The 24685-nt window shown below is 40.3% G+C and overlaps 1 protein-coding gene across 3 annotated transcripts in view; it reads left to right on the forward strand.

Moving 5' to 3' along the window:
- PDS5A (PDS5 cohesin associated factor A) overlaps positions 1 to 24685 on the forward strand; it is a 4482835-nt gene that overhangs the window by 3144991 nt on the left and 1313159 nt on the right. For all 3 annotated transcript variants that reach the window (XM_044062931.1, XM_044062930.1, XM_044062932.1), the window contains exon 26: positions 4172 to 4286. In XM_044062931.1, coding sequence (XP_043918866.1) covers positions 4172 to 4286 — 115 coding nt within the window. The remainder of the gene's footprint in view (positions 1 to 4171; positions 4287 to 24685) is intronic.

Consider the following 24685-nt stretch of genomic DNA (forward strand, 5'->3'; position numbering starts at 1 on the left):
AGAACAACAGATGGAAGAGACCTTAGATACGAAAGTTATGTGCTTACAATGATAATGGGTCTGTGTTGTCTGCTTCCAGCCTTCTTCAACTACCCACCCTCCTTTCCCCCTTCCCTAGTTTAGAACCTCTTACTATAATTCTTCTGGTACAACTGGACTGGATGTGGCCTTGGTCTACTAGCAAGTGAGTTACACATTTTGTAATGTATCATTTTTTGTGAGGATGCGGTTCATTGTCCTTCATTGATTTTGGAAACGTGATCTGAAGTAATGTCAGGGTCTGCAAGCAGTTATGGGTAAGGAGAGAAGCCTGAGATGTGGTTCCAATGTCTTTGACTGAAGTTGGATCAAAAGTCGGACACTTAACAGCTTGTTACCACTTCTTCCCTATTTGAGTTTATTAGTGACCTTAAATTTAAAAGATGCATGTCATCACATTCCTATAGATTCAGATTTCAGATGTTTAAGGTTTTCTGTGCCTGGATCCTATTATCAGTTCTCTGCTTTACCCTTTGGGCTATCTACTGATCCAGAGGTGTTCACAAAGTGTCTGCCTCCTGTGGTAACCTACTGTAGACTGCAAAGTATTCACATTTTTCCTTATTTAGATGACTTGCTTATCTTTGCAGAGTCTTTTTCAAAATGTCAGGAATCTCTCACTTTGATAAGGGCTCTCCTACTTCAGGTGAGATTCCAAGAGAAGATTCAGAAGTCTTTCTTTAACTCCACACACAGTTGTCTGCTGGACACCTCCGTGCAAAGAGCTTTTCTTCCACAGGAAAAAATACTGAGGTTTTCTACTCAGAATTCCATTTCAGCAAGGGAATTCCCCCGGATTCTGGATCATATGGCATCTATGATACTCAGTAAACCTCTTGCAAGACTCCATGTGAGAAAAATACAGTGGTATCTGCAATAATTATGGTCGTAGCGTCAACATCCTTGATTTTTTGGATTCCAGTTTTGGAGTTTTTGATAAGGGAAATTGTGATGGAGACACTATATTTCTCAGAACCTAGGTCTCATAAATGCTCTCAACTTTCTCAATCTTTTGTAGTCCCCAGGACCCATATATGTGTTTGCAAACATCATCACAGTCATATGTGGTACATAAGCAAAGGCAGAAACAGATCTTACCATCTGTGTAGATTAGCCACTGTAGCCTGGGGTACGACTTTTAAGCACTATTGTTCTACACAGGCATCTTACATTCTGTTAGGGCAAAATTGTGTGGCAGACAAGCCATGCAGAACTAGGACGGAGCCAAATATTGGTGCTTGGTATAATGGTTAAGGTATTTGACTCCCAGGCATAAGGTACAGTGTTTGATTCTCACATTTGGGAAGGAAATTGGTTAGGTTTAGAATGCCCTATTAAGAAAGCTAGCCTAGTAATTAGTTATGAAGCCACAAATTTGTTAACTAATGTAGAGCACTAATCTCACTGGGTCTGTTGCAGTCTCAGCTTGGGTGTAAAGGCAAAGCATAACTGACATTATATACTGACTGACAAAACACAGTGAGTATGTGCTGTGCATTATATACAGAGTAAATATCAGAGTTGGTCCCGGAGTATAAAGACACCTGATATGTGGCATATATACAGTGACTGATAAAACACAATGTAAAGCATGAGCATGTGCATTATGTACAGAGTGGATCTCATAGTTGGCATGTTGGAAGAATTACAATAAAAAGTAGAGTCATAGAGTGCTGTTTAGAGGAAAGCAGGGTAGAAAGAGGTTAAATTATATGATTGGAGAAACTGAGGAGTTGCATTTCCCTCAAGTCTTATAATGTCCTTTTAGTTCTGATTAGAAATTAGAGTAACAGGAATGATCTTTAAGAAAAGAGGGGATAGATTCACACAGTTGGGGCCAAGGACTGAGAAAGCATGGTTTGTGCACTGAAGCCTAAATTAGGAGTTTGGATGAGAGGACCTGAGTAGTTTAGACTTCTGTGATTGTATATTGGTGCATCTCTAATTAGGTTGGAGGCTAGTTTGGGGAAGGTCTCATTCTTAAGTTTAAACAGTTAAGAGGAGAGTATAAAGTCAGCACATTTTCTTAGGTAGGCAGTTATCTTTTTTTGTGGTTTTGTAGTGTTTATTTCTTGGAGAGAGAGAGAGTGACAAACCTGTATGTGGTGATTAAGATGGTTTGAATGGTAGATGCATTTCTTTTAGAGATTGCAGCAGTCAGAGGGAGACTATATTCTGAGCCAATAAAGATGTCTTTACTTGTGGCATTCCAAAAGGGTTGGGAAAGAAAGGGGTAGATCCCATTACCCCAGAATAGGAGCGAGTTGCTTTTTTATGTAAGTGGTCCAGGTGGAGAGGGAAATTTATAGAAAGGGGGTCAAACCAAATCACTATATATTTGAAAATAGTAGTGTTTTCAATAGTAGTATTCTTATTATGAGGATTTATAGCGTTCTGGAGATATAAGTGAGCTTTTGTGTAGTACCAAAAAGCATTTATTTTATTTTAGAAGATTTGAGCAATGATTGTTTAATGTTGTCCTATTGAATAAGGCGTGAAAATTGGCATAAAGTTAAAGTTCAATAGAGGATTGAGAATGCTTGGAGCAGAATAGCATCATATCATTAGCTTAAAACAGGCGAAGACGAATGGGGTAGGTTAAGAAGGGAGTTTAATATAGATGGAATAGAGGAGTGGTGCCAGAATACATACTTGGGGGATGACTTACTGCAGAGGGTTTAATGGAAAGGTTAATGAGTTGAAATTCCCTATGAAATGGCAGTTAATTTTTGAACCAGGTCATTTCGTCATCTCTAATGCCTGTTTCAGTGAGATGGTCTTGGAGAATTGTGTGACTAACAAGATCAAGGACTCTGGTAAGGTTGAAAAGAATGGCTCCCATAGAGCCATAGAGCTTTGTCTATTCCAGGAAGAGTGTTGTCAGTGAGTGCCCAGGTAGCTGTGATAGTACTGAAGCTGGTCCAGAAGCTATGTTGCTTTTGTGAAAGGAGGAGGTGTCTGATTTATTGATTGAGTAGCAAGTAAAGTAATTTTTGTAGAATTTTTCTTATGATAGGAACGATAGAAAATGGGCTGGATGGCCAAGGGGTTGTTTTTTTGGGAGAGGTTTTACAATGGAATTTTTCCAGATGGATGAACGGTAGCGTTACGGTAGTACCTCAGAATTTTTATAGCACCAGCACATTCAATCCTTTGTGGAGGGGAGAACATTCAGTTGCTGTCTTGCATAATGCATGAAATTTTATTGTGCAGACATTAAGCAAAAATGGATCTGGTTGTCATTTTCCAACAGACTACCAAAGCTCAAGCCTGACTTGGGACAACAGCCAGATCAGCAGTTACTGCTCTGAAGTTACATCACAGTAGAAAGTGAAGGGTTGACTTTTGTTCCGCTTGCAGCCAGAAAAAGTTATTTCAGTCTTTTGTGTTGAATAGACAGACAGAGGTTTGATTATAACCCAGATAATCTGGGATTGTTAGCAGTTTTGGTACTGGAGGAGCCAGCTGGGGATAGAAGAATAAAAGGGTCTTTGCCCCTTGATTGTTTGTGTGTTGGAGAGGAAGATGTCCAGGTACACTGCTGTATCTGACTTCCTTGGTGGGGACTACAGAACCTATAGAGGCATTTGTTTCAGATGGGGGGGGGGGGTGAGTGAGTATTTGTGCTGTTCCTGTTGCTCACCAAACCTCAGGTATGCATAATGAATAACCTAGTAGGCATGCATAGGAAATACATTTGGGTCAAGAAGGACATCTCCCAACCCCACTGTGACTAACTGCATCACTCACACACCAAAGGAAATGAGTGAACCATGCATGGGGCTGTTACTTTGAAAAGAGCAAAATGGTCTGTGGACTAACAGGGTGAGACACTTGATGGTCAATGGTGTGGTGGTCAAGAACAACAACAAAAAAATCAAATTGCATGCAGATTCCTGGAGAATCGGGAACTGTTTCAAAGCAGAACATGTGACTTGAGAAAATAATCCGTGCAGACACATTCATATCCAGATAAATGAGGACTTCAGGGAAAGATTTACTTACATCAAGTGCGTCAGATATCCTTCTTAAAATATAGCTGGAGATTAGAAAATAGATGCTTATTTTCCTACTTGAAGGCAGAAGCTTTGTTTAACTTTTTGTTTGTTTTCCTTTTTTTTTTTTATTACAGAAAAACTGGTAACATTAATACCCGAGTATGTTGTCCCATATATGATTCATCTGCTGACTCATGACCCAGATTTTACAAGACCACAGGATCTTGAACAGCTTCGTGACATAAAGGAGTAAGTGTTCCTCTATATTGCTTTCATTGCTAATGGTGACAAATGGTGCCTTGTTTAATACTGAAAAGAAGCTTTTATTTGTGTCGGTAGTTTTTAAGTAGTTAGTTTCATATTCATTTGATGCAGGAACTGCAGATTTGCTGATTTGCTTTAAGAAACACAGGGTTTAAGCAAAAAAAAAATGGCTTAATTTGTTAGCTATGTGGTGGCTTTCAGTTGTACTGGATTTGGGCATCAGTTTTGCTTTACTACCTCAGCATCTTTGTATTTCCTTTTTGATGAAATTGAGAAATGTTTTTCTCTTTACTGGAAAGCATTGTTGATTACCTTGGAGACCCTTGGTAACTGTCATTGGAGATGTTGTTAAAATTTAACATTATTTGTAGTCTGGTAAGAAAGTTGGTTAGGACTCGGATGAGATTAGGAGGCTTGCATTTGCCAAATTTCGTACCTACCTATGAACCTATAAAACCTTGATAAGTGGATGGGTGATAGGAAATTCACCCCTGGGATCATCTGGGGCTCAGCTCAATAGAGGGGCAAGAATTTAACACTGCATGGGTGGCAAAAGCCAATACACTGTTGCCTAGGCTTACTTTGGCCCTCGGTAGATAGCCTAGTATCTACCTATGAACCTATAAATGCCCCGCTGAGAAATTTCTGCATTTGATTTACCCAACATCAGGTGCTGAGTGGATTAATATTTTGAGTGTTACATGTAGTACAGCCAGCAGGTTGCCTAGTAAGCATGTATTGGGATGGAGAGTTTAATGGGGATAGTAAGATATTGAAGGGAATAAGATGATCTGTAAATGAAATAGAAATTAGGAGGTAGGAGGACATATTTTGACCCAGTAAAGTGTACACCAAGGTTTATTGCAGTGTTGTATAAAACAGAAGGAAGGAAAATTTTGTTATACTGGGAACAGTACAAAGGTATTGGAGAGAGAACAGAGTGGAAGCTGTCCAGACCAAAACATGTTTAACAAGGAGTTCTTGATGTACAGATGACTGATAACTGCCGTGATTGGGCTTGATGTACCATGATTCGCATGGCTTGTGGCTTTTTAGTAGATATTCAAAGAAAATAAAACCGACACTAAACATGGTAAGCAAGTTGTGCATGGAGCTGATTGAGAGAAGAAAGTAAAATTGAGAGGAAAATAAAATAAGAATTGGAGAATGTTTTGGTAGGGACTGTTCTGCAGAAAGAATGAGAAGGAGTCTGATGGGGATAAGGGGAGCCAACAAATCCCAGAAATTACAAATTTTAGGATGGAAATGCCTCTGGGCATATTTTTTACACTCCAGAATGGTTGAATGTGGTGTACCCACTAGTAATGAATAATTGATGGAGATGCAAGAGAGCCATAATGGGGACTTGCAGGCATATTCTTTGGGAGTACCTGAAGTTAGTTAGGTAATGTAACCAGCAAATGGTAGGAATTTCTGGCTAGGAAGAACAGAGTTAAATCAGGACACATTCATTCTCAAGGTAAGTGGACTAAGGCTGAAAGAGTAATTCTGATTGCTTGTTTTGTTGGTGTTAAAGTAGGCAGTCAACACAAGCAGAAGTGTTGGCAGCCCCCAAATATAAATGAGGTGTAAAAGATTTTACACAAAATAGCAACATAGATGAGAGAACCAATGACTGATGGCAGTATTAAAGGGAGCCATGGTTTGTTTGAATTTAGTGACTGCTACCCAGTTTAATAGATTAGAGAGAGGTTGTCAGTTGAGTATAGAGGTGTAGACTAAAGTTGCTTTTTATGTATTATGTAAAATGTATTAATTTTAGAGGTGTTGAAACCTGTTAGTGTATTAGTAAGTTGTTTTTAGATTGCTTCTTTTTGAGTTGTTAATCTGCTTTTTGATGATGATGTTTATTAAAACTGTGAGGATCTAATAGGATTGTTATCTAATTCCAGCTTTGATTCCCTGTCACATTAAGATGGTACTTCCAGTGTGCTTCTGAAAAGTGACACTTGTGCCCAATTTGATATCTGATTTAAAAAAAAATAAACACCAGTCAAGCAACTAAATAATTTGAGGTATCCTGCAAGTAAAGCAACTTTGTAGACTGGAGTATGTTTGTGGCACCCACTCTGTGATATGTTGTCTCTGGGGATGCATTGAAACATGCTGCCTGATCACAAGACATGTTTTCTTCCATAGGTCTTGGTTTCCCATTTCTAGCATTTATCCTCAGTGTAGACTAAGGGTTTTACCTTAGAGTTGGAGATGTATTTAAAAATTACTTCTTGTTTGGGCATGGGTAATAATTTTGTAGTTCACTTTGTGAGGAAATGTAAATATTTTTGTACTGTAATGCCTACACCATGTCAGAGAGATGTTTGCCATTTTAAAAGAAAATAAATTTAGAGATATTTATCTTTTTTTTTTTTTTTTTTTAAATAGAGCTATCTTGTAACAGCAATTTTTTGCTTTTTATTTTTTTTTGGAAAGTGCCACCATTACAGAGTGTTTCTTGCACTGTAAAGAATTATGTAGCAAGGTACCACCCTTTTGGGGAAGTTTCACTGTGCAGTATACTGTTTATTCGCAAAGTGCACTTACTTTGAAATGTTTCTTAATCTGAACTTCTTCTGCCCAGTTCATTCACACAGTGCAGTTATTTGAAATGTTTCTTACACTGATAAGAGGTGATTTCTTGCAATACAGTAATTTCAAGAGTATTACAGTGCCCGAGAGACTTATTTTGCTAAGTTCCGTTATTCAGAGGCTTGTTGTGCTATTGGGAAAAGTTACAAATATTGGCACAAATTTCTAGCATGTGTGTGTATTCGTGCATATTTGCAAAACCCTTCACTGGTATGTATTAATATGACAGATTTTGAAAGCCCTCACCATTTTTATTTGATCAGAATATTGCAGAGAATTGGAGAATATTTGAGCAAGAGTATGATATTTTCATATAAGCAGCTTATTCTGACAAAAATGCCCGCACCAAGGCATTCATTTTGTTCAACCTAGCTGGGTCAGAGGCCGTTGAAAAAGAGCGTTCATTTGTGTATGCATCAGCAGTATATGAAGGAGAAGGTGAAAATAGTCATATTGTTGTACAGGCTGAATCAAGGGAAGACCCCAAGTGTCTGAAGCGCAAATTGAGGGAAATGTGCAACCCCCAGACAAATATTACATTAGAGAGGCATTTGTTTTGCATAACAGATGAGAAACCAGGGGAAACTTTTGCAGCTTATATTACTCACCTGAAAAACAAACATAAAATGTGTTGGTGTGGTAACCTTAAAAGATTAGTTAATAAAAGACAGGCTTGTGTGTGGTATTCATAGTGGTGCTGTGAGAACAATTTTGCTTTGTGACAGTGATTTAACATTGAATAAAGCCATTGAGATTTGTTAAATCCTTGAAGTTACAGAAAAATACACAATTATGCTTGTAAGTGACAAGAGCATGGTTTCAGCAGGCTCCAGAGCAAATGTAGAGAGCATGCAACACGTGGCAAACAGTACAGGCCTAAGCACATGACAGCCACAGCCCCTGCTGGTTCAGCAGGTAAACCATGTAGTTTTCCAGCAAGTTCTAAGAATGGAGCATGCTCAGTGCAGTACAAGCGTGAGTCAGCAAAACCCAAATCCAGCTTTAACTGTCACAGTTGTGATGCCAGTCATGAGTCTAAAAGAGAAAAATGCTTGGTGAGCAATGCCACAAGTGTAAAAACAAAAAAAATTAACCATTTTCAAAAGTTTTGCAAACCAAGTAAACCTCACCTACTTATAAAGAAGGATCATTCAAAAAAGCAAATTGATCATATAGAGAGTTGCAGTTCTACTTTCTATGTAGATGGTGTATCAGTAATTGATGAAAAAGTTGATGCAGTGAAGTTGTTGGGAAAGAACAAAGTGTTTTGTACTGTCCAGATCAATGGTAGATCCACCGAGTTCAAAGTAGACACTGGTTCAAAGTGTAATATATCAGCAGACACATTTGCTAAGGTGAGAACTAATGAACAACTCAATATGGCTAGTATTTATTTTATTTATTTATTTATTTTTATTTTATTTATTTTACATTTCCTTGCCAAGGTAAGTGTCTGGCTGGGCTGGAAGCCCATTTTCAGAGGACACCTGAGGAGAAAAGCTCCATGCAACAGCAAGAGTTTTACAGTTATAAAGAGCGTTGCAAAGACAATAGCTTAAAAACAAATAGCATTTTATTATTTATTTTCACTCTGATGACCGGGGAAGTCCACTAGGCCAAGAGGAGCCTGTTGTGAAGGCCCTAGGAGAAAAGCTCCAATGAACAATTACAAGCATACACAAAGCAGTATAGTCATTTAAATCAGGCTCAGAATACAACATAATACATGTGAGGTACAATACAATCATGCAAAGAAATACAAATAGAACATTGCTGGAAATTTTGTATGTACAAAGTTAAATACATTTACTGATATAAGAAAACCTAACAAGGTTAGCCAAGGTGCAACAGAAGGCTGTCCAGTATTGGTTTAATGGAGTGTAAACGTAGACAAAGTAATCCTATGAGAAGTAGGTGTAGCAGGGGATGGAGATGAGAGTAGTTAGAGGGGGAAATTATGTTGGAGAGTGGCATGGGCATGTCCATTTTGAAGATAGGTGGGAGAACAAGAGAGATTTGAAGTTGGTGTGGTTTGGAGTATTGCAAAGAGGGGGAGAGAGTTAGATAGTTTAGATATGGAGTAGGATAGAGGGAGGTGGTCAGGGGGTCGTGAGGCTTTGTAGAAGGTTTTGGTTTTGTGATCTAAGTAAGCAGTTAGGAATATAGGGGGTTAATGCGGTACGACAGAGGGGCATCTGGAAGGTTTGAAGATGAGCTTGCGGGCAGTGGTGAGTTGAAGGATGTTCAGGTAATTAGGTAGTTCGAGCCATTGCCGAGTATGGAGAGAGTGGTAGTGGTTGAATGAGTGTTTTGAATTGGTGGCAAATTTGCTTATTATACTTTAACAGGATTCTAGTTTGGATTGTAGGCTGAGTTGGAGATTGGTTAGCAGAGGAGCACCGTACATGAGAGAGAGGGAGAAGGTAGGTGGAGGCTAGAGTTTTTCTAGTGGTGGGGGTGAGGTAGCAGTTGTGCCTTTACAGGAGTCCTAGTTTTTGGTGTTTTTTTTTTTGATGATAGTTTGGATATGGGTGTCAAATTTTAGATGTTCATCAATGATAACATCAAGCAGTTTAGTATTTGATACAAATTTGATGGGAACATTATTCTGGCTGAGTATAGAGGAGTTTTTGTCAATGCCGGAGTTTCTAGAGGGAGAAAAGATCATAGTTTAGTTTTATTTACATTTAGGGCCAGGTGTTTGTTTTGCATCCAAGTTTTAGAGAAGGCTGATTGGGTTTTTAGAAGTAGATCAGAGGGGGGGGGGGGGTATGCTGAGCAGATGATTGTTGAATCGTCAACTTACTGGATTAGTGAGGAATCTGGGATGGTGTGGTGATAGTTATTGATAAATATATTGAAGAGTAAAAGGCCTAGAACAGAACCTTGTGACACATCGATGGGGGTGTGTAGGAAGGGAGAGGTTGTGGATTTCCATTGTACAGCTTGTTTTCATTTGGAGAGGTTACTAGAGAAACCAGGCTGTGGTTGAAGGAGAGAGGTTGAGAGAAGGGAGTTGAAATAAGAGTAAGGAGTGGGAGATGGTGTCAAAAGCTTTGGATAGGTCTAGTAACAGGGTAAATACAAATTTGCCAGAGTCACATGCTTGGTTAATGGTCTCTCATGGTACTATGGCCAGGGCGGAAGTTGTGTTGAGTGGGGGTGAAAATGTTATTGTGCGTTAGTTATGGCATCAGTTGTGAATGGATACATTTTTCCAGGATTTTAGAGAGTGGGGAAAGGATGGCAATAGGCCTGAAATTGGTGGTGTCAGTGTTTTTACCTCCTTTATGGAGTGGGATTATGTATGCATGTCGCCAGATAGAATGGGACATAGGTTCTTGGATGGATTTGTTTATTAAGATGGAAATGGGAAAGGCAAAGCTAGCATCAGATATTTTGAAGGCGGCTGATGATAGATTATCAGGTGTGTTGTGGCAAGGTTTAAGTTGGAGGAGTAGTTTTTTATTGTACTTGTGTGGGATGGGTTTTAGGTTGAAGAAGGAGGAAGGAGGTATGAGATCAGAGGAATGGGGGGGTGGGCAGGGCTGTGGGAAGGACGACGACAATTTAGCTATGTAATCCACAAAGAAGGAATTGAATGGGGTGGCAGTTTCAAGATCAGTGAGGTTGGGGTTGGGACAGGGATTATCTCTTTTTCCTGGGTAGAGGAGGAAGGAGATGGTGCTCCAGAATTTTCTAGGGTTGGTTGAGTGTTCGGATTGAAGTTTGGAGTAGTATGCTTTGTGGGCTCTAGTTATTAGTTTTTTTTTTACAGAGTTGCGGAGTTGTTTGAATTCATGTAGGGAGTTAGGTCATTTGTTACTCTGGTATTGCTTCCATTTTTTTGTCTCTTTGGAGCATGGTTAGTTTAATTTCTTTTGATAGCCAGGGAGAGGCTTTTGCCTTGACATGTTTGGTTCTTCGTGGAGTGTGGTTGTTGAGTAGGTTTAAGAATGTTTCATTGAAGTAGGTGATGGCATTGTTGAGGGGCGGGGTTCTTAGGGGGGCCCTGTCAGTACAATTTAGACAGTCGGAGAAAGTCTGAGGGTTGAAGTAGGAGAGGTTACAAGTTTGAATGTAGGATGTAGTGGAGTGTAGTGAGAGAGAAATTGTTGTCAGAAGTCAACAACTTGCATGGGAAAGTGATTTCTGACTTAATGTCTGATGTTGAAAAAACAAAATATGCTAATATTTTTGTGAAGTTGATAAACACTGTAACAGGGTGTTGGAAAGGAAAATAAAGAAAATGAAGAGGGACTTGAGTACAAGGAAGGGAGGGAGGGCATTTCCCCTACCACCTAGTAGCAAGGTAACTTTAAATCATGATGAACGCTGTGACAACAACGAAGTGTTTGAAGTCATTGATGAACACACTTCTACCCCTTTTGGTGGAGTCCCTTTAGACAGTACACCCCTGGGCCCCAGGAGACGCAAAAGAATAGCAGAGAAACAGAGAACCAACAACCACTGGCAGTGCAGAAATACATACAACAAAAGGAAGAGGAGGGGCGAATTTGAGAAGGGGAAACTTTCAGAAACCCTTCCACAAGAACAATCAATGGAATTAGTGAGAGGACAGATAGAAAACAATGAGATTGTACTGGGGACATACAATAAAGTGGTGAATATTAAAGGCAATTTTCATATATTTAATTATACAGATCTAACTGTAGATGAAACTTTTTTTCAGTTATTCACTAAGGGGTTTCAATATGTCCCCAACAGACCCTTGAGCACAGTAAATTCTCTCATTGAATTGAAATTATTCATGAGAAAGTTAAATTTAAAATGTTTATTCAAGAACACAACAGGGCAAACCAACAATTTGGCTAGGAAAAGTACCTACAACCCCCTTTAAATCCCACTTTAAAAGTTTTTGAAGAGCTGGTAGAAAATGAGATAAGGAAGCTGAACAGCAGACCAACAGCTGTGACAATTATTTTGGAAAGTGACAGAAGAGTGGTTGAAATGTTGAAAAATAGAGGTTGCAGAGTAATGAAACCTGATAAAGGGGGTGGGGTGGTACTAATGGATGCCATTGATTATGAGACTAGGATGTTGGAAATTTTAAATGATGAATGCAAATGCAGTATTGTTTCTAGAAATTAAGTCTTTATAGCCTATTCTAAAGTGGACTACTTTATTAATGATCTTTTTTTTTTTCAGAGAACTATAGACAAAAACTTACTAGACTATTTAATAGTAACTAGGCCGAAGTTCCCAGTAGTGTTTGGAATGCCAAAGACACAAAAATGTGGAAAAGCCACGTTTTAGACAAATAGTGGCAGGAGCAGGCTCCAAACTGGAACCCTTAGCTAAATATGTAGATACAATGTTGAAAAGGTATGTAACATCTTTAAAACATATTTCAAAGGACTCATGGGATTTTTTAAGTAAAGTCACCTATGATAAATATGAGGATGATGTATTTATGGTGACTGTTGATGTGATAGAACTATTCCCCAGCATCCGTTATTTTGAGGGGATGGAATGGTTTCAGGACCTTTTGATTGAAATAAGTTGTTTGACTAATGAACAGAGGAACTTGTTAACTGAATTTATGGAATTAATACTGAAAAATAATTTCATGTGTTTTGCAAGGGACTATTATAAAGAAGAGAAAGGTGTTGCTATGGGGGCCCCATGTGCCCCCCCTGTATGCAAACCTGGTTTTATATTATTGGGAGCAGGAAGTTCATTTTTGAAACCCCTTGGAACAATTATATTTCCTTATACACCAGATTTTTAGACGATATTTGTCTTTTCTAGAAGGGAACTGTTAAATCAATTTTTGGAATATATTGGGACTACAACTTCCTTTTTGAAATTTACTTGGCGCACTTCACAAGAATTCATTAATTATTTAGATGTGACCATATACAAGGCTAGGGAAGAGAAGAAATTCCATTCCAAGATTTTCCGAAAACCCATGCACTCAAACTCCTATTTACATTTTGAGAGTGAGCACCCCTATAATCAAAAGAAGGGTATTAAGGGGCAATTAATTAGGGCATGAAGGATGTGCAGTGAGGTTTGGGTTTTCTTAGAGGAAATGAAGGTGATGAATGGGGTTCTTCTCAGAGAGAGGGTACCCTGAGAACTTGATTAATCAATTGATGAAAGAAGTGAATCAAGGGAGGAAAGGAAAATGTGACCCAATTATGGGGAAAACTTTACCCCAAAGCAATCATAATTTGGAAAATAAAGGGCTGAATTATGAAATGGCATTTGTGTACACACATTTTATTCCGGTGAAATTGAGAACATCATTAGGAAGTACTGGAATCTTTTAGTTATAAATAGTGAAACCAGCAAAATTATTCCATCAGTACCGACATTTATTAAAAAGAGAGAGATGAATTTAAAGGAAATGCTGGAAAACCATGGTAGTGATAAAAGTACAGTTAGACCCCACAAGAAAGGGGGAACATATAAGTTTGTTTTTTGTCAACAATGTGATAACATTCTAGAGCAGGAAAGTGTTATTATCCCATCCAGAAAGTTTAAAATGAAATTTAAGGAGCATTTTAATTGCAACAGCAAAGGGGTTGTATATATTAGTGTCTGTCAGACATGCCTTAGTTTTTTATGTAGTCAATACAGAGAAACCATTGAAAAGAAGAATCTATGAACACTTGCGTGAGATCTCCCAGAAAAAAAGAAAGAGATGCTTTATTTAGACACAAGAAAGACTGTAAGAACTGTATTTTCAAGTTCTCTGTACATGGCCAAGTGAAACCAGATGTAAGGGGTGGACTGTGGGAAGCCCTTTTAGAATACAAAGAACTATACTATACTGGCAGCTTAGGCTGGATTCAACTAAAAAAACGGGACTGAATGATCATGCTAGTATTAACAGTGTCCTTAAATTAAGGGCAGCTAAACTTTAGAAAAGGAAAGAGTATATGCATTCATTTTGTTTGTTTCAAAATAAGGATTTATGACAGCATGTATTTTATTATGGCAGCTAGAATATGTGTATTCATTTTGGTTGCTACTGTTTTAACACAAGGGTTTACTACAGCATATATTTTACTATGGCTTTAAATAATGCAGGGAAATGAATTTATTTATGCATGAAATGGTACTATTGGCTGACAATTTTTGAATTTGTTTAAAAGTGGCTGATTGATTTTATTCCATGTTCTGATGTAGCTTGGGATAGATCTAAGTGAAAGCGCTTAACTTCTTGTGGAATTGTTTGTGTTGTGGCATTTTAACAGTTTTTTCATATATCCTGGACTATTAAAAAAGGTTTGGAGCTTGAACGTCTTGTGGAATTGTTTGTTCTGTGATATTTCAACAGTTATTTCATATATCCGGGACTTTACAGAAGGTTTGGAGCCTGCTACGGTGTTTTTGTTTGAATGTAGTGATGTTGCTTTTAAAGAGGACAGGGTTGACGATCGGCAAAGGCTGGCAGGTAATTGCTAAGAGGGTCTAGGAGAATTCCTGCATTTGAGATTAGGTTGGGATGGGATGTTAAGATCTAGTCAATGATGGTGCCAGAGGCCCCATCTTTGTTTGGCCTGGTAGGAGAGTTTATTAGTTTGGTGTAGTTCAAGAGGTTGACTATATGAGATGGGCTGATGAGAGTTTATAGTGGCCCAGTTAATGTTCAAGTCACCTAGGATATAGGCGTCATTTTTAATGTTAAGAGGAAAACCAGGACACGATATCTTCTAGCATTGGGATATTATTGCCTGATGATATATAGAGGGCGGCTATGCATATGGACTTGTGATCATTGATTTTTGTTGGAGCTGTAGTTATTTCGGCTTTGGCAAAGTTTGGGATGTGATTGGTGTATGGGGTAACGGTATAGGAGGAGGAGTAGATTATGGCTACACCTCCACCTTTCTTGTAAGTCTGTCATTGTGAGTCATTTGGTAGCCTAGTGGAAGACGTTCATTGTCCTGTATGAAGGGTTTAAACCAGGTCTCTGAAATGGCTACTGTGTCAGGGTGGTTGTGGGAAAGCCAGGCATGGAGGTTAGGGATTTTATTTCTAAGGTTTTGGGCATTGAATGTAGCGAGGCGAATAGATTTGGGAGTTTAAGGGTGTGTGAGAGGAGAATTAGTGGTTTGTGTGATGGTAGTGGGCCTGGGGTTGGGATGGATGTCACCAGAGAGTGACAGGGAAATTCGGTGGAGAATGACTGTAAAGTAGTTTAATATGTATGGAGAGTTTGAGCGGTGGTAGGGAGTGGATTTGTTGGTGTGAAGTTGGAGGGGTGTGTTATGTGAAGGTGGGATAGGTAGGATTTTGTGTTTGAATAGTAGGGTTGGGATAGAAGAGTAGATTTTATGAGTTATGGAGGGAAGGGTGGTGTAGAAGTATGTTAGAAAGTGGTTGTGTAATGTGAAGGTGCGATATGGGTGGCGTTAGGGAATTGTGTAAGATGAGTAAGACAAGTGAGGTAGGTTAGCAGGCTTGTTAGGTTTAGTAGATATAATGTGGTAGGGGGTATTGTTTAGGTTCGGTGGGGAGTTTGATTGGTGTGTGTGTGGTGGGTGGGTGTACTGTATTTGGATGGTAGGAGATGTGGGAGCAGTTGGGGATGAATAAATGTACAGATAGTGGGGATGGTTGAGAATTGAGGGCAGGGTAGGGGAGCGGAGTGAGCTCGCAGGGCGAATGGAGCTGGTTGAGCCCCAGCAGAGGTGAGTGAAAAACTATCAGTGATTGCTAGTAACAATGTAGGTAGCAGTTTTACCAAATGTTTGTGTTATTTGTATGCATTTAGCTGGAATTTTAAAAGTTTCAGTCCGTTACAGCCTCTATGCAGCAGTTTAAAGGTAACTGGCTAGTGGCTTGAGCATTGGACTGTTAGCTTAGGGCGAGGTGCTGCCAGATCCTTTGGATTGGAAAGAAGTAGCAGAGCGGCAGGGGTCTGTAAACTGGTGTAAACAGTTAAAAGGAAACCACAAACAGAAAAGAGAGTATAGCTAACTAAGAGAGTTGGCACTAGGGTAGAGACTAACAGTGGTGGGGGAGAGAGAGAGAGAGAGACAAAGAAGTAAGGTTCTCAACAACAGGTGAGTATTGGGGGTGTCTCAGTGGTATGCAGGTAGCCTTTACAGTAGACAAAGTAAGACTCATTTGTGGTATGAGCTTGGAACATACTTTAAACTGGCTATGCAGTAGTGCACATGTGTTATTCCTGGAGTTGGAGCAGTATCTGTAAAGAAGGTAGAAGCAATCTGGATGGGAAGACACTTTTCTCTTAAAACCTAGGGAAAGTGTAGGGGAGAGATTGTGTCGAGTGTAAAAGCTAGGGAAAAACAAAAATAACAGAGGGTGCTATAAGCAACTACTGATAACAGCTAGAGAGGAGTTAGTTGAGATAAAATATGAAACTAACTAAATAAAAATATGTGTATGTTATTAGCTTTACAGATTAGAGCAGTAAAAATGTGAGACAGAAGTTCAGTGATTTACTTCCACTTTAACACTTTCACATACAAATGGAGAGCTATTAACCATGATGTCTTAGTGTTAAAACAACTATTACAATAAAAATGTCTGCTGTGGTTCTAGTAGTAGACTTGTGCCATTTTATAATTGAAATAATCCAAGTAACTGAGGTATGAGAATATAGCTAAGCACCAGTTCTATACTTCAGCATTATTCATTGCAGCTAGAATAACTGTAGAATTATACAAGCCAGGTTGAGCAGCAGGGGAGACTCGTGCTATTAGGCTGCAGGACTGCAGCCCCCCCTCCACCCCCCAGCTGTACAAGAAAGAAAAAAGTAAAAAACAAAAAAAAAAAATAAAACAACAAATGCGAGTCCTGAGACTCGTGCATGCGCACTCATGGCATTTCAAAGTCCGGACTGCTACTGAACCAGTCCGGAGCATGCGCACAGAATTCGGACTGCTGGTGAGACAGTCAGGATTAGGAAGAAAGCCTGCAACAGCAAAGACCTCAGAAGTCTATGCCATTACAACTGCATAGACTGGAAGGTGATTGGACTGCAATGTCTGCAGGCTGGAGCCTGATCTTGTGGGAAAGACAGGACTTCGGATCTCTCGCGGGGCTTTCATTCTGAAACTGGAGGTTGGCTGGCTGGAATTAACGAAGCAGCTGCAGGACTAAACTCTCTGCAGGTGCTTTCTTTATTTATACTAACAGAAGAGTGTGTGTGTGTGTGTGTGTGTGTGTGTGTGTGTGTGTGTGTGTGTGTGTGTGTGTGTGTGTGTGTGTGTGTGTGTGTGTAAAATGCCCCAGTAGCTAGAAGGCAGGAAATATACCTGGTGGCTAGACTTAAACCCGGTATCTTAGGAGTAGGTAGCAAGAGCCTGAATTCCGTACCCACCACCACTTATGAAATTTTGCCTCATATTTTTGCTCTGCTCCTCATAAAATCTGTGTTTTTTCTGGATTTTGAATTCACTAAATAATGACAAGCATTTGAATTTCAGACTTCATATTCTTCAGAAAGTACATGATAACACAAAGCCCATTATTCTAGTAATTTCTATTTATAAGATAAATATTTGAAAATTGTCCCTATTTTTGGGGTTCTCTTCCCCCATTATTGGCTTTGTCCACGTTTTTTTTTTTTTTTTTTTTGCTAACCGGTTGAGAGCTATGGTGAGAACTGAATTCACTAAATGATAGCCATATAAGTTTCAGTCTACGTGTCTTTCAGGAAACAGCTGCTTTGGCATAGTGGTATGTTAGTGCACAGGGTCCTGGGGCCAAGACTTGGCAGTAAAACACATGGTGGTGACCCAGCATTTTATTCTAGCAATTTTCCAAGATTGTGCAAGCAGTGTTTAAAATGTGTCACCACTTTTGGGGCCTTTGTCCCCCCCAATACAGTTTGGCTTTTTCCAGATTTCTTGTGCTTCAAAGTTGAGAGGTACAGTTGAGTGTCAAGTGCATTTTACAAGGAGCTGAGAACTTGAAGATAAGTTTACTGATGTTCATCGTGTTTCACTGTTGCAGTCATTACTCTTGGGTTATCCTGCTGGCAGGCTACCCGCAGTCGGCCTGAATTCCAAAGTCTAGATCCGGCATCAGTTGCTGTCGCCTCCTACCTGACGTCAGTGCGCCAGGGGTATAAAAGATGCAGCCGACACCATTTTCTTCAGTCTTTCTTGCCGCGCTGTGCCCGAAGCAAAAGCAGTTCGCAAGTGCCAGTCGGCCGACTCCTGAGATTTAGTCAGACGAATTTCAGATCCGAAGTCTTCATTAAGGCTAAGTATCCCATTGGGGAAACTTTTTTTCTTGCTCCAGACCGATGTCAGAAAAAGTTAACAATTGCATTTCTTGTGGGAAGCAAATACCTCATAAGGATTTTCATTCTTACTGTATTCCTCGCCTAGGCCCTGATCACAACGTTGCTAGCTGTCGGTTTTCTGCTAGATTTAACCAACGCACTATTAAGCGTCGGTTCGATTTTGCTTTTCATTACTTTGGCCGAAGATTCAATTATATAATGCTGTCGGAACAGCCAACGACTGGAGTTTCTAAAAAACGCAAGGTAAAAGAAAAGAACAGGCATCTGAGATCCAAAACCGACGAGGCTTCCGCTAAGCCAGTCGTCGGTTCACCAGTTCTTAGTGAGGCGCTTTCGCAGCCCCTGACGCCCGCTACCTCAGAGCCACAGTCCGCTGACGACTCCCACGTGGAGCCAGCTAGGCCTCTGGATACTCAAGGTATTGGATACTTGGAAACCATTCCTTCAGATGGGTCCGGAGCCGCTGAGCAGGCATCGGCTTCTGAGGGTGTTTTCAGACCTACACAGTTATATGTAAAGCCTACTTAGCTTCCAAAGCAAAGACTAAAGCAGCTCTAAAGAAAAAGAAAAAAGTACAGCATTCTCCAGGACAGACTTCCATGCCTAAACAACAGATGCTCAAAATGGTCGAAGACGTAATTACCTTGATCAGGGGTTCCCATACCCCTCCTGACAAGAGGCCTAGGCAAGAGACAGACTATGACTCTTCAGATCAGGTTTCCATTTCCTCTGACTCCTCTTCTGTACAGGAATACTCTCTTCCTCCCTATGAGAATTCTGATGCTGAAGAATCAATCCCTTCAGCCTCTCCTCCTGAGGATTATTCTTTTGGGGAAACCCTGTATACCATGAGGGAGCACTTCCACTGGGAGAGTCAAGATTACTCAGAATCAAAGAAAAGGCTTAGAGATTTTCTTTTACTACCTCAGCACAGGCCCCTTGCTATTCCCCCTGTGTTAGACATTGTAGATGATGTATTTTCAGAGTCCGGCCTTACTCCTGACTCTTTACCTCCAGCCCCTGTTAAACCAGACAGATACTACAGGGTACCAAATTCACATAAATTTCTTTATAAAAAACCCTGCTGCTGACCCAGAAACTATTTCTCAGGGTCCCAAAGGGGCCAAAGCCACTACTGCAAAAAACCCTATCCCTTCTGACAGGGATTCAAGGGCACTAGACAGATGGGGAAAAAGGTTTACACTTCTGCAACTTTGGCTGTGAGGGCTTTAAATTGTCAATTTCATATGATTAAATATCAGCAATACTTAATGTCACTGCTAAAACAGAAAATGTTGGCAAATTCTGACTTTACAGAAAATAAGGAAATGCAGGATTTATTGCATGCAACTGAACAAGTGGGAAAGCATACATTGCAATGTGGTTTTGATTCTCTGGAGGCCTCTTGCAGGGCCGCAGTTACAGGTTTTGTCATTAGGAGGCATGCTTGGTTAAAGGAACACAATCTGCCAGATCATGTTTAAGCAAAATTATTAGATGCTCCATTACAGCATGATACCTTATTTGGTCTTAAAGCAGAGGAGGTTTTGTAGAAAATGGAGGACAAAGCGAAATCTATGCAAACAGTAAAGGAATTCTTACAGGTACAGCCACCAAGATTTAGCAGGAACTGTCCCACAAAGAATTGGTCCTTTCCAGTGTCAGACAGGCCACAGAGAGGCAGATACAGATGCCCCAGAGGCAGATCCCAGCCCCAGGACTCATACAGGCCCAAACAGCGGGGCGCTTATACCTCCAAAAGCGGAGAAGACAAATCACAGCCATACAGGAAACAGTCCCAATGACTTGCCTCTGCCAGCACCAAGCACATATCTTTTGGCAGCCCCCTTGGTGGAAAACTAGCACTTTTTTCTCAAAATTGGCACATGATCACCCAGTACAAATGGGTCTTGAATATAGTGTCCCAGGGCTATAGGTTCCACTTTCACACCATGCCAAAGGCAAAAGGTATGCCAAACCTGCCACACAATCAATGGGCAGAGGCATAAAAACAAGTTTAGTCCCTCATGAACATGAGGGCCATTCGGCAAGTACCACAGCAAGAGCAGGGACAAGGATTTTACTCAAGACTTTTCTTGGTACCCAGAAAGGACAAAGCCTGGAGACCAATATTGGACCTGTCTATTCTAAATACATTTCTGGACGTTCCAAAATTCAAAATGTTAACTCTACAGCAGCTTCTGCCCATGCTGGGCAAGAAGGCTTGGCTTGTAACTTTAGACCTAAAAGAGGCATACCTGCATATCCCAATCAGACAATCTTGCAGAAAATACCTCAGATTCATAGCTGGCTCAATGCACTACCAATTCTCTGCACTGCCCTTTGGCTTATCTACTGTGCCCAGGGTCTTCCCAAAATGCCTGGCATCAGTGATTGCATTTTGCAGACAAAGAGGAATTCAAATATATCCTTACTTGGACGACTGCCTTATACAAGCAGAGACCAAGGACATTCTACTACAGCATCTGGCGTTCGTAAAAAGATTGTTAATTTGCCTAGGGTACACAGTAAACAAAAAGAAATCAAAACTAGTACCCTCTCAAGAGATAATATTCCTGGGTGCAAGCTTAAATACAACTGCCCAGATGGCTTATCTCACGCCAGACAAACAAAGGCAACTGACTACTTACTTCAAAATGTTGGCAACAAAGACCCAGTTATCTGCAAGAAAAATTCTGCAGGCTTTGGGCTTCATGGCATCCTGCATTCTGCTAATTCCATATGCCAGACTGCATATGAGGAAACTTCAATGGTACCTAAAAAGTGTTTGGACTCAACATTGCCAAAACCTGGAAACCTTTATTACCCTCATTCCTTGCCTGCAACAGGAGTTTCAATGGTGGGCACAGGCCTGTCACCTCAACAAGGGACAGCCTTTCATTCTACCCACAGCCAGGCAGTCAATAACAACAGATGCATCATATTATGCCTGGGGGGCCCACATGGCAGGAAAATGTATTCAGGGCACATGGCCCACAAGCCAAATGCATCTACATATCAATCAAAAAAAGATGCTAGCTGTTCAGAATGCCCTGACAGCTTTCAAGGATCTACTTCATCCAGGACAACTACTGATAAGGACGGACAATACTACAGCCATGTGGTACATAAACAAGCAGGGAGGCACACATTCCTACCCCCTCTGCAGACAAGCCATGACTTTGTGGGACAGAGCACACCTGCAAGCACAATTCCTGCCAGGAAAGAAAAATACTCTGGCAGACGAACTAAGCAGAAACCTCACGGATCCCCACGAGTGGAAACTGGCTCCACAAGTCTTCAGCATAACAAAGGAATGGGGATGCCCAGACATAGATTTATTTGCCTCCCCTCACAACAGCCAACTATGGAGATTCTGCACAAGGACATATCACAAGCAAGCATGGAAGGTGGATGCTCTATAATTCAGCTGGAAAAGCCTAACAGTATATGCCTTTTCTCCTCTGCCCCTCCTCCCCAAGGTACTCCTAAAGGTCAGACAAGAGAAGCCAAAAATTATTCTGATTGCCCCAGACTGGCCACGCCAGCACTGGTACCCAATCCTAAAAAGCTTTTCTCAAAGCTCAGCCTGGACATTGCCTCTAATTCCGCACTTACTGACCCAGTAAAACAATCAGATTCTGCACAGCCAACTCAGGACCCTAAATCTGGCAGCATGGCGGATAATGTAGCCATTCAAAACACACCTCTCTCTAAAGCAGTGATGGATGTTATTTTGGAGGCCAGGAGGCCCAGTACCAGAAAATCTTATGCAGAAAAATGGAAAAGAATCTGTGCTTGGAACCAGGCACAAGGAATTGCCACGTGTACCTAATATTCCTCAGATTTTACAATACCTAACTGAGATGCTGGACAAAGGCCTATCCTTTTCATCAGTTAAAATTCATGCCTCTGCCATTTCAGCTCATTACAATATGGAACCACCTATTTTTTCTCATCCATTGCTAAGGCAGTACCTCATAGGGGCCAAAAATATAAGACCTCCAAGGAGAGCCCCAATACTTGAATGGGACCTCAATTATGTCTTGGAAAAACTCACACTGCCGCCTTTTGAGCCAGCCAGTACAGCTGATATAAAGTTCTTATCTTGGAAAACAGCTCTGCTCCTAACAATAACCTCTGCAAGATGAGTCTCAGAGTTACAGGCACTCATGGTTGTGGAACCTTTCATCATTTTCCATCCAGACAGGGTATCTCTAAGGATGAACCCAACATTTATGCCTAAGGTAGTGTCCAGTGTGGCCCTTAACCAAGCCATTCATTTGCCTACCTTTTATCCAAACCCACAGAATAAGGGTGATAGACTCCTGCATTCTTTGGACATACACAGACAACTACGCTTCTACTTGGACAGAACTAAAGCTTTCAGAAAGACTGAGCAACTCTTAGTGGCATATGCTGCAGGATCTCAAGGAAAGCCCATCTCAAAACAGACTATTTCAAAATGGATAGGCCACTGCATTCATTTCTGCTACTCACAACATGGCAAATCAGTGCCCAAGGGCATTAGGCCTTATTCAACCAGGGCAGCAGCCACTCCAGCAGCCTTTCTCAGAGGAGTACCAACCAAAGACATTTTAGAGGCTGCAACTTGGTGTACAGTGCACACTTTTACCAAGCACTACCATTTACCTCTCTACTCTAAATCCAGAGCAGGCTTTGCCACTGCAGTCTTGCAGGGCCTTATAGCCTCTACTAATCCAATTTAGGCCCAGCCACCCAACCTCAGCTGTGGGATTCAACTCAAGAGTAATGACTGCAGCAGTGAAACGCGATGAACATAGTACAGTTGTGTACCTACCATAAATGTAGATGTTCGAGTGTATTCACTGTTGCAGTCCAGTTTACCCACCCAACATCCCCCTTGTCTTGGCTGAGACTTATCTATACTTCTCTATCCTATACAACCTATGTGGTGTATTTGCTTGTAGATGAAGAAAATGTTTATTTTGCTGCACGCATAATTATTGGCCAAATTGATAGGCAACCATTTTGGGGGCACCTGACTTTTGGGGCAAGAAAACTGAAGAAAATTGCATCTGCTGCATCTTTTATACCCCTGGCGCACTGACGTCAGGGAGGAGGCGACAGCAACCGATGCTGGACCTAGACTTTGGAATTCAGGACGACTGCGGGTAGCCTGCCAGCAGGATAACCCAAGAGTAATGACTGCAACAGTGAATACACTCAAACATCTACATTTATGGTAGGTACACAATTGTACTTTGCTTATGCTGTTTCTGCTTGTGTTGTTAATAGAACAACAGGTAGTGTACTAACTTTTGATGCAGAAGATTGTGGGTTCTACTCCCACAGTATATAGATGCATTACTGATACTATACTATGTTGTACTTTTAAAGGGGGTAGATGCTGCAGTCCTGAGAATGCCCTCTTTGGCAGAGATGCCTAGTAATGATGAACTTGTTGTCAGTTTGCCATCCATTCCCTATTGCAATATTACTAGCTTATCATTTTTTAATGTAGCATAGGCAGTTTATTCCTCAAGATTAGCAGGCACTTTATTTGTAGATGAAACAATGAAATATAAAGTTGTATGCTAGCAGCAACCTCTTCATTAGTTACAGATCTCTTTAATGTGGAATTATTTTGATGACTTTTACTTCTGCAGATATTGTGCATATTTACTGATACTAGTGGATTGTAGAAGTTTGAGTAGACTTTTATGATAGAAATGTTCTGAATTGGACAGTTTTGTCATTATTGGTGCATACATTTTGTTTCATTGTTTACTGGAAAAATGTTCAAAATAATGCATTTAAAATACTCTCTAACTATACTGTATTATACAAAGAATATAACTGAATACATTCTGGAAGGTATATCAAAGAACACATGTATGTTTCCTGTGCAAGGAGCCTAAGATTTGAAAACAGCCCAAAGTTAATCTTTATCTTCCACTGGCCAGCTGTATTTTCTTTGAATGTGGATTTCAGTGCTGTTTCAATGAATATGAGTTTCAAGGGCAGAGAAGTTTTAATGCTAAGTCATTTTCATTGTGAAACTGCATTGCTTTGTTTAGCAGATGTCTATTAGTGTTTGTGCTGTAAAATGTAAAATAAATGAAATTTAAATTGTCATAGAAGTAAAGCAGTATGCACATTACAGAGTTTATGGTAAATGGGGCAAAATAGCCAAGTAATGGGACATTCGAATAGCTGCAGGGGGGAAAGCCTCATTCGACCATGATTTTGTGAAGGGGGAAGGGCAGCAAATTCAGCCCCGGCTGAACTATACCTCTCAACTGTCAAGATTTTTTTCAGAATTAATAGATTTTTGCTTCTTCTTTTTGGTTTGTTTCTCATAACAATTGTGGTTTTCTGGCAAATCATTTAGGAATGAAGTCACTAAATAATGACAGACATTGAGTTACAGACTTCAGAAAAATGCATGCTAAAGCAAGATCTGTTATTATGTCAACTAAGTTTATGCAAGAGCAATTTTTAGTACTGTTTGTATGTTCCCTCAATATATTTGGCCTTG

This window comes from Protopterus annectens, chromosome 2.part1, assembly GCF_019279795.1.
Source record: "Protopterus annectens isolate FY-2018-M chromosome 2.part1, PAN1.0, whole genome shotgun sequence".
NCBI lineage: Eukaryota > Metazoa > Chordata > Ceratodontiformes > Protopteridae > Protopterus > Protopterus annectens.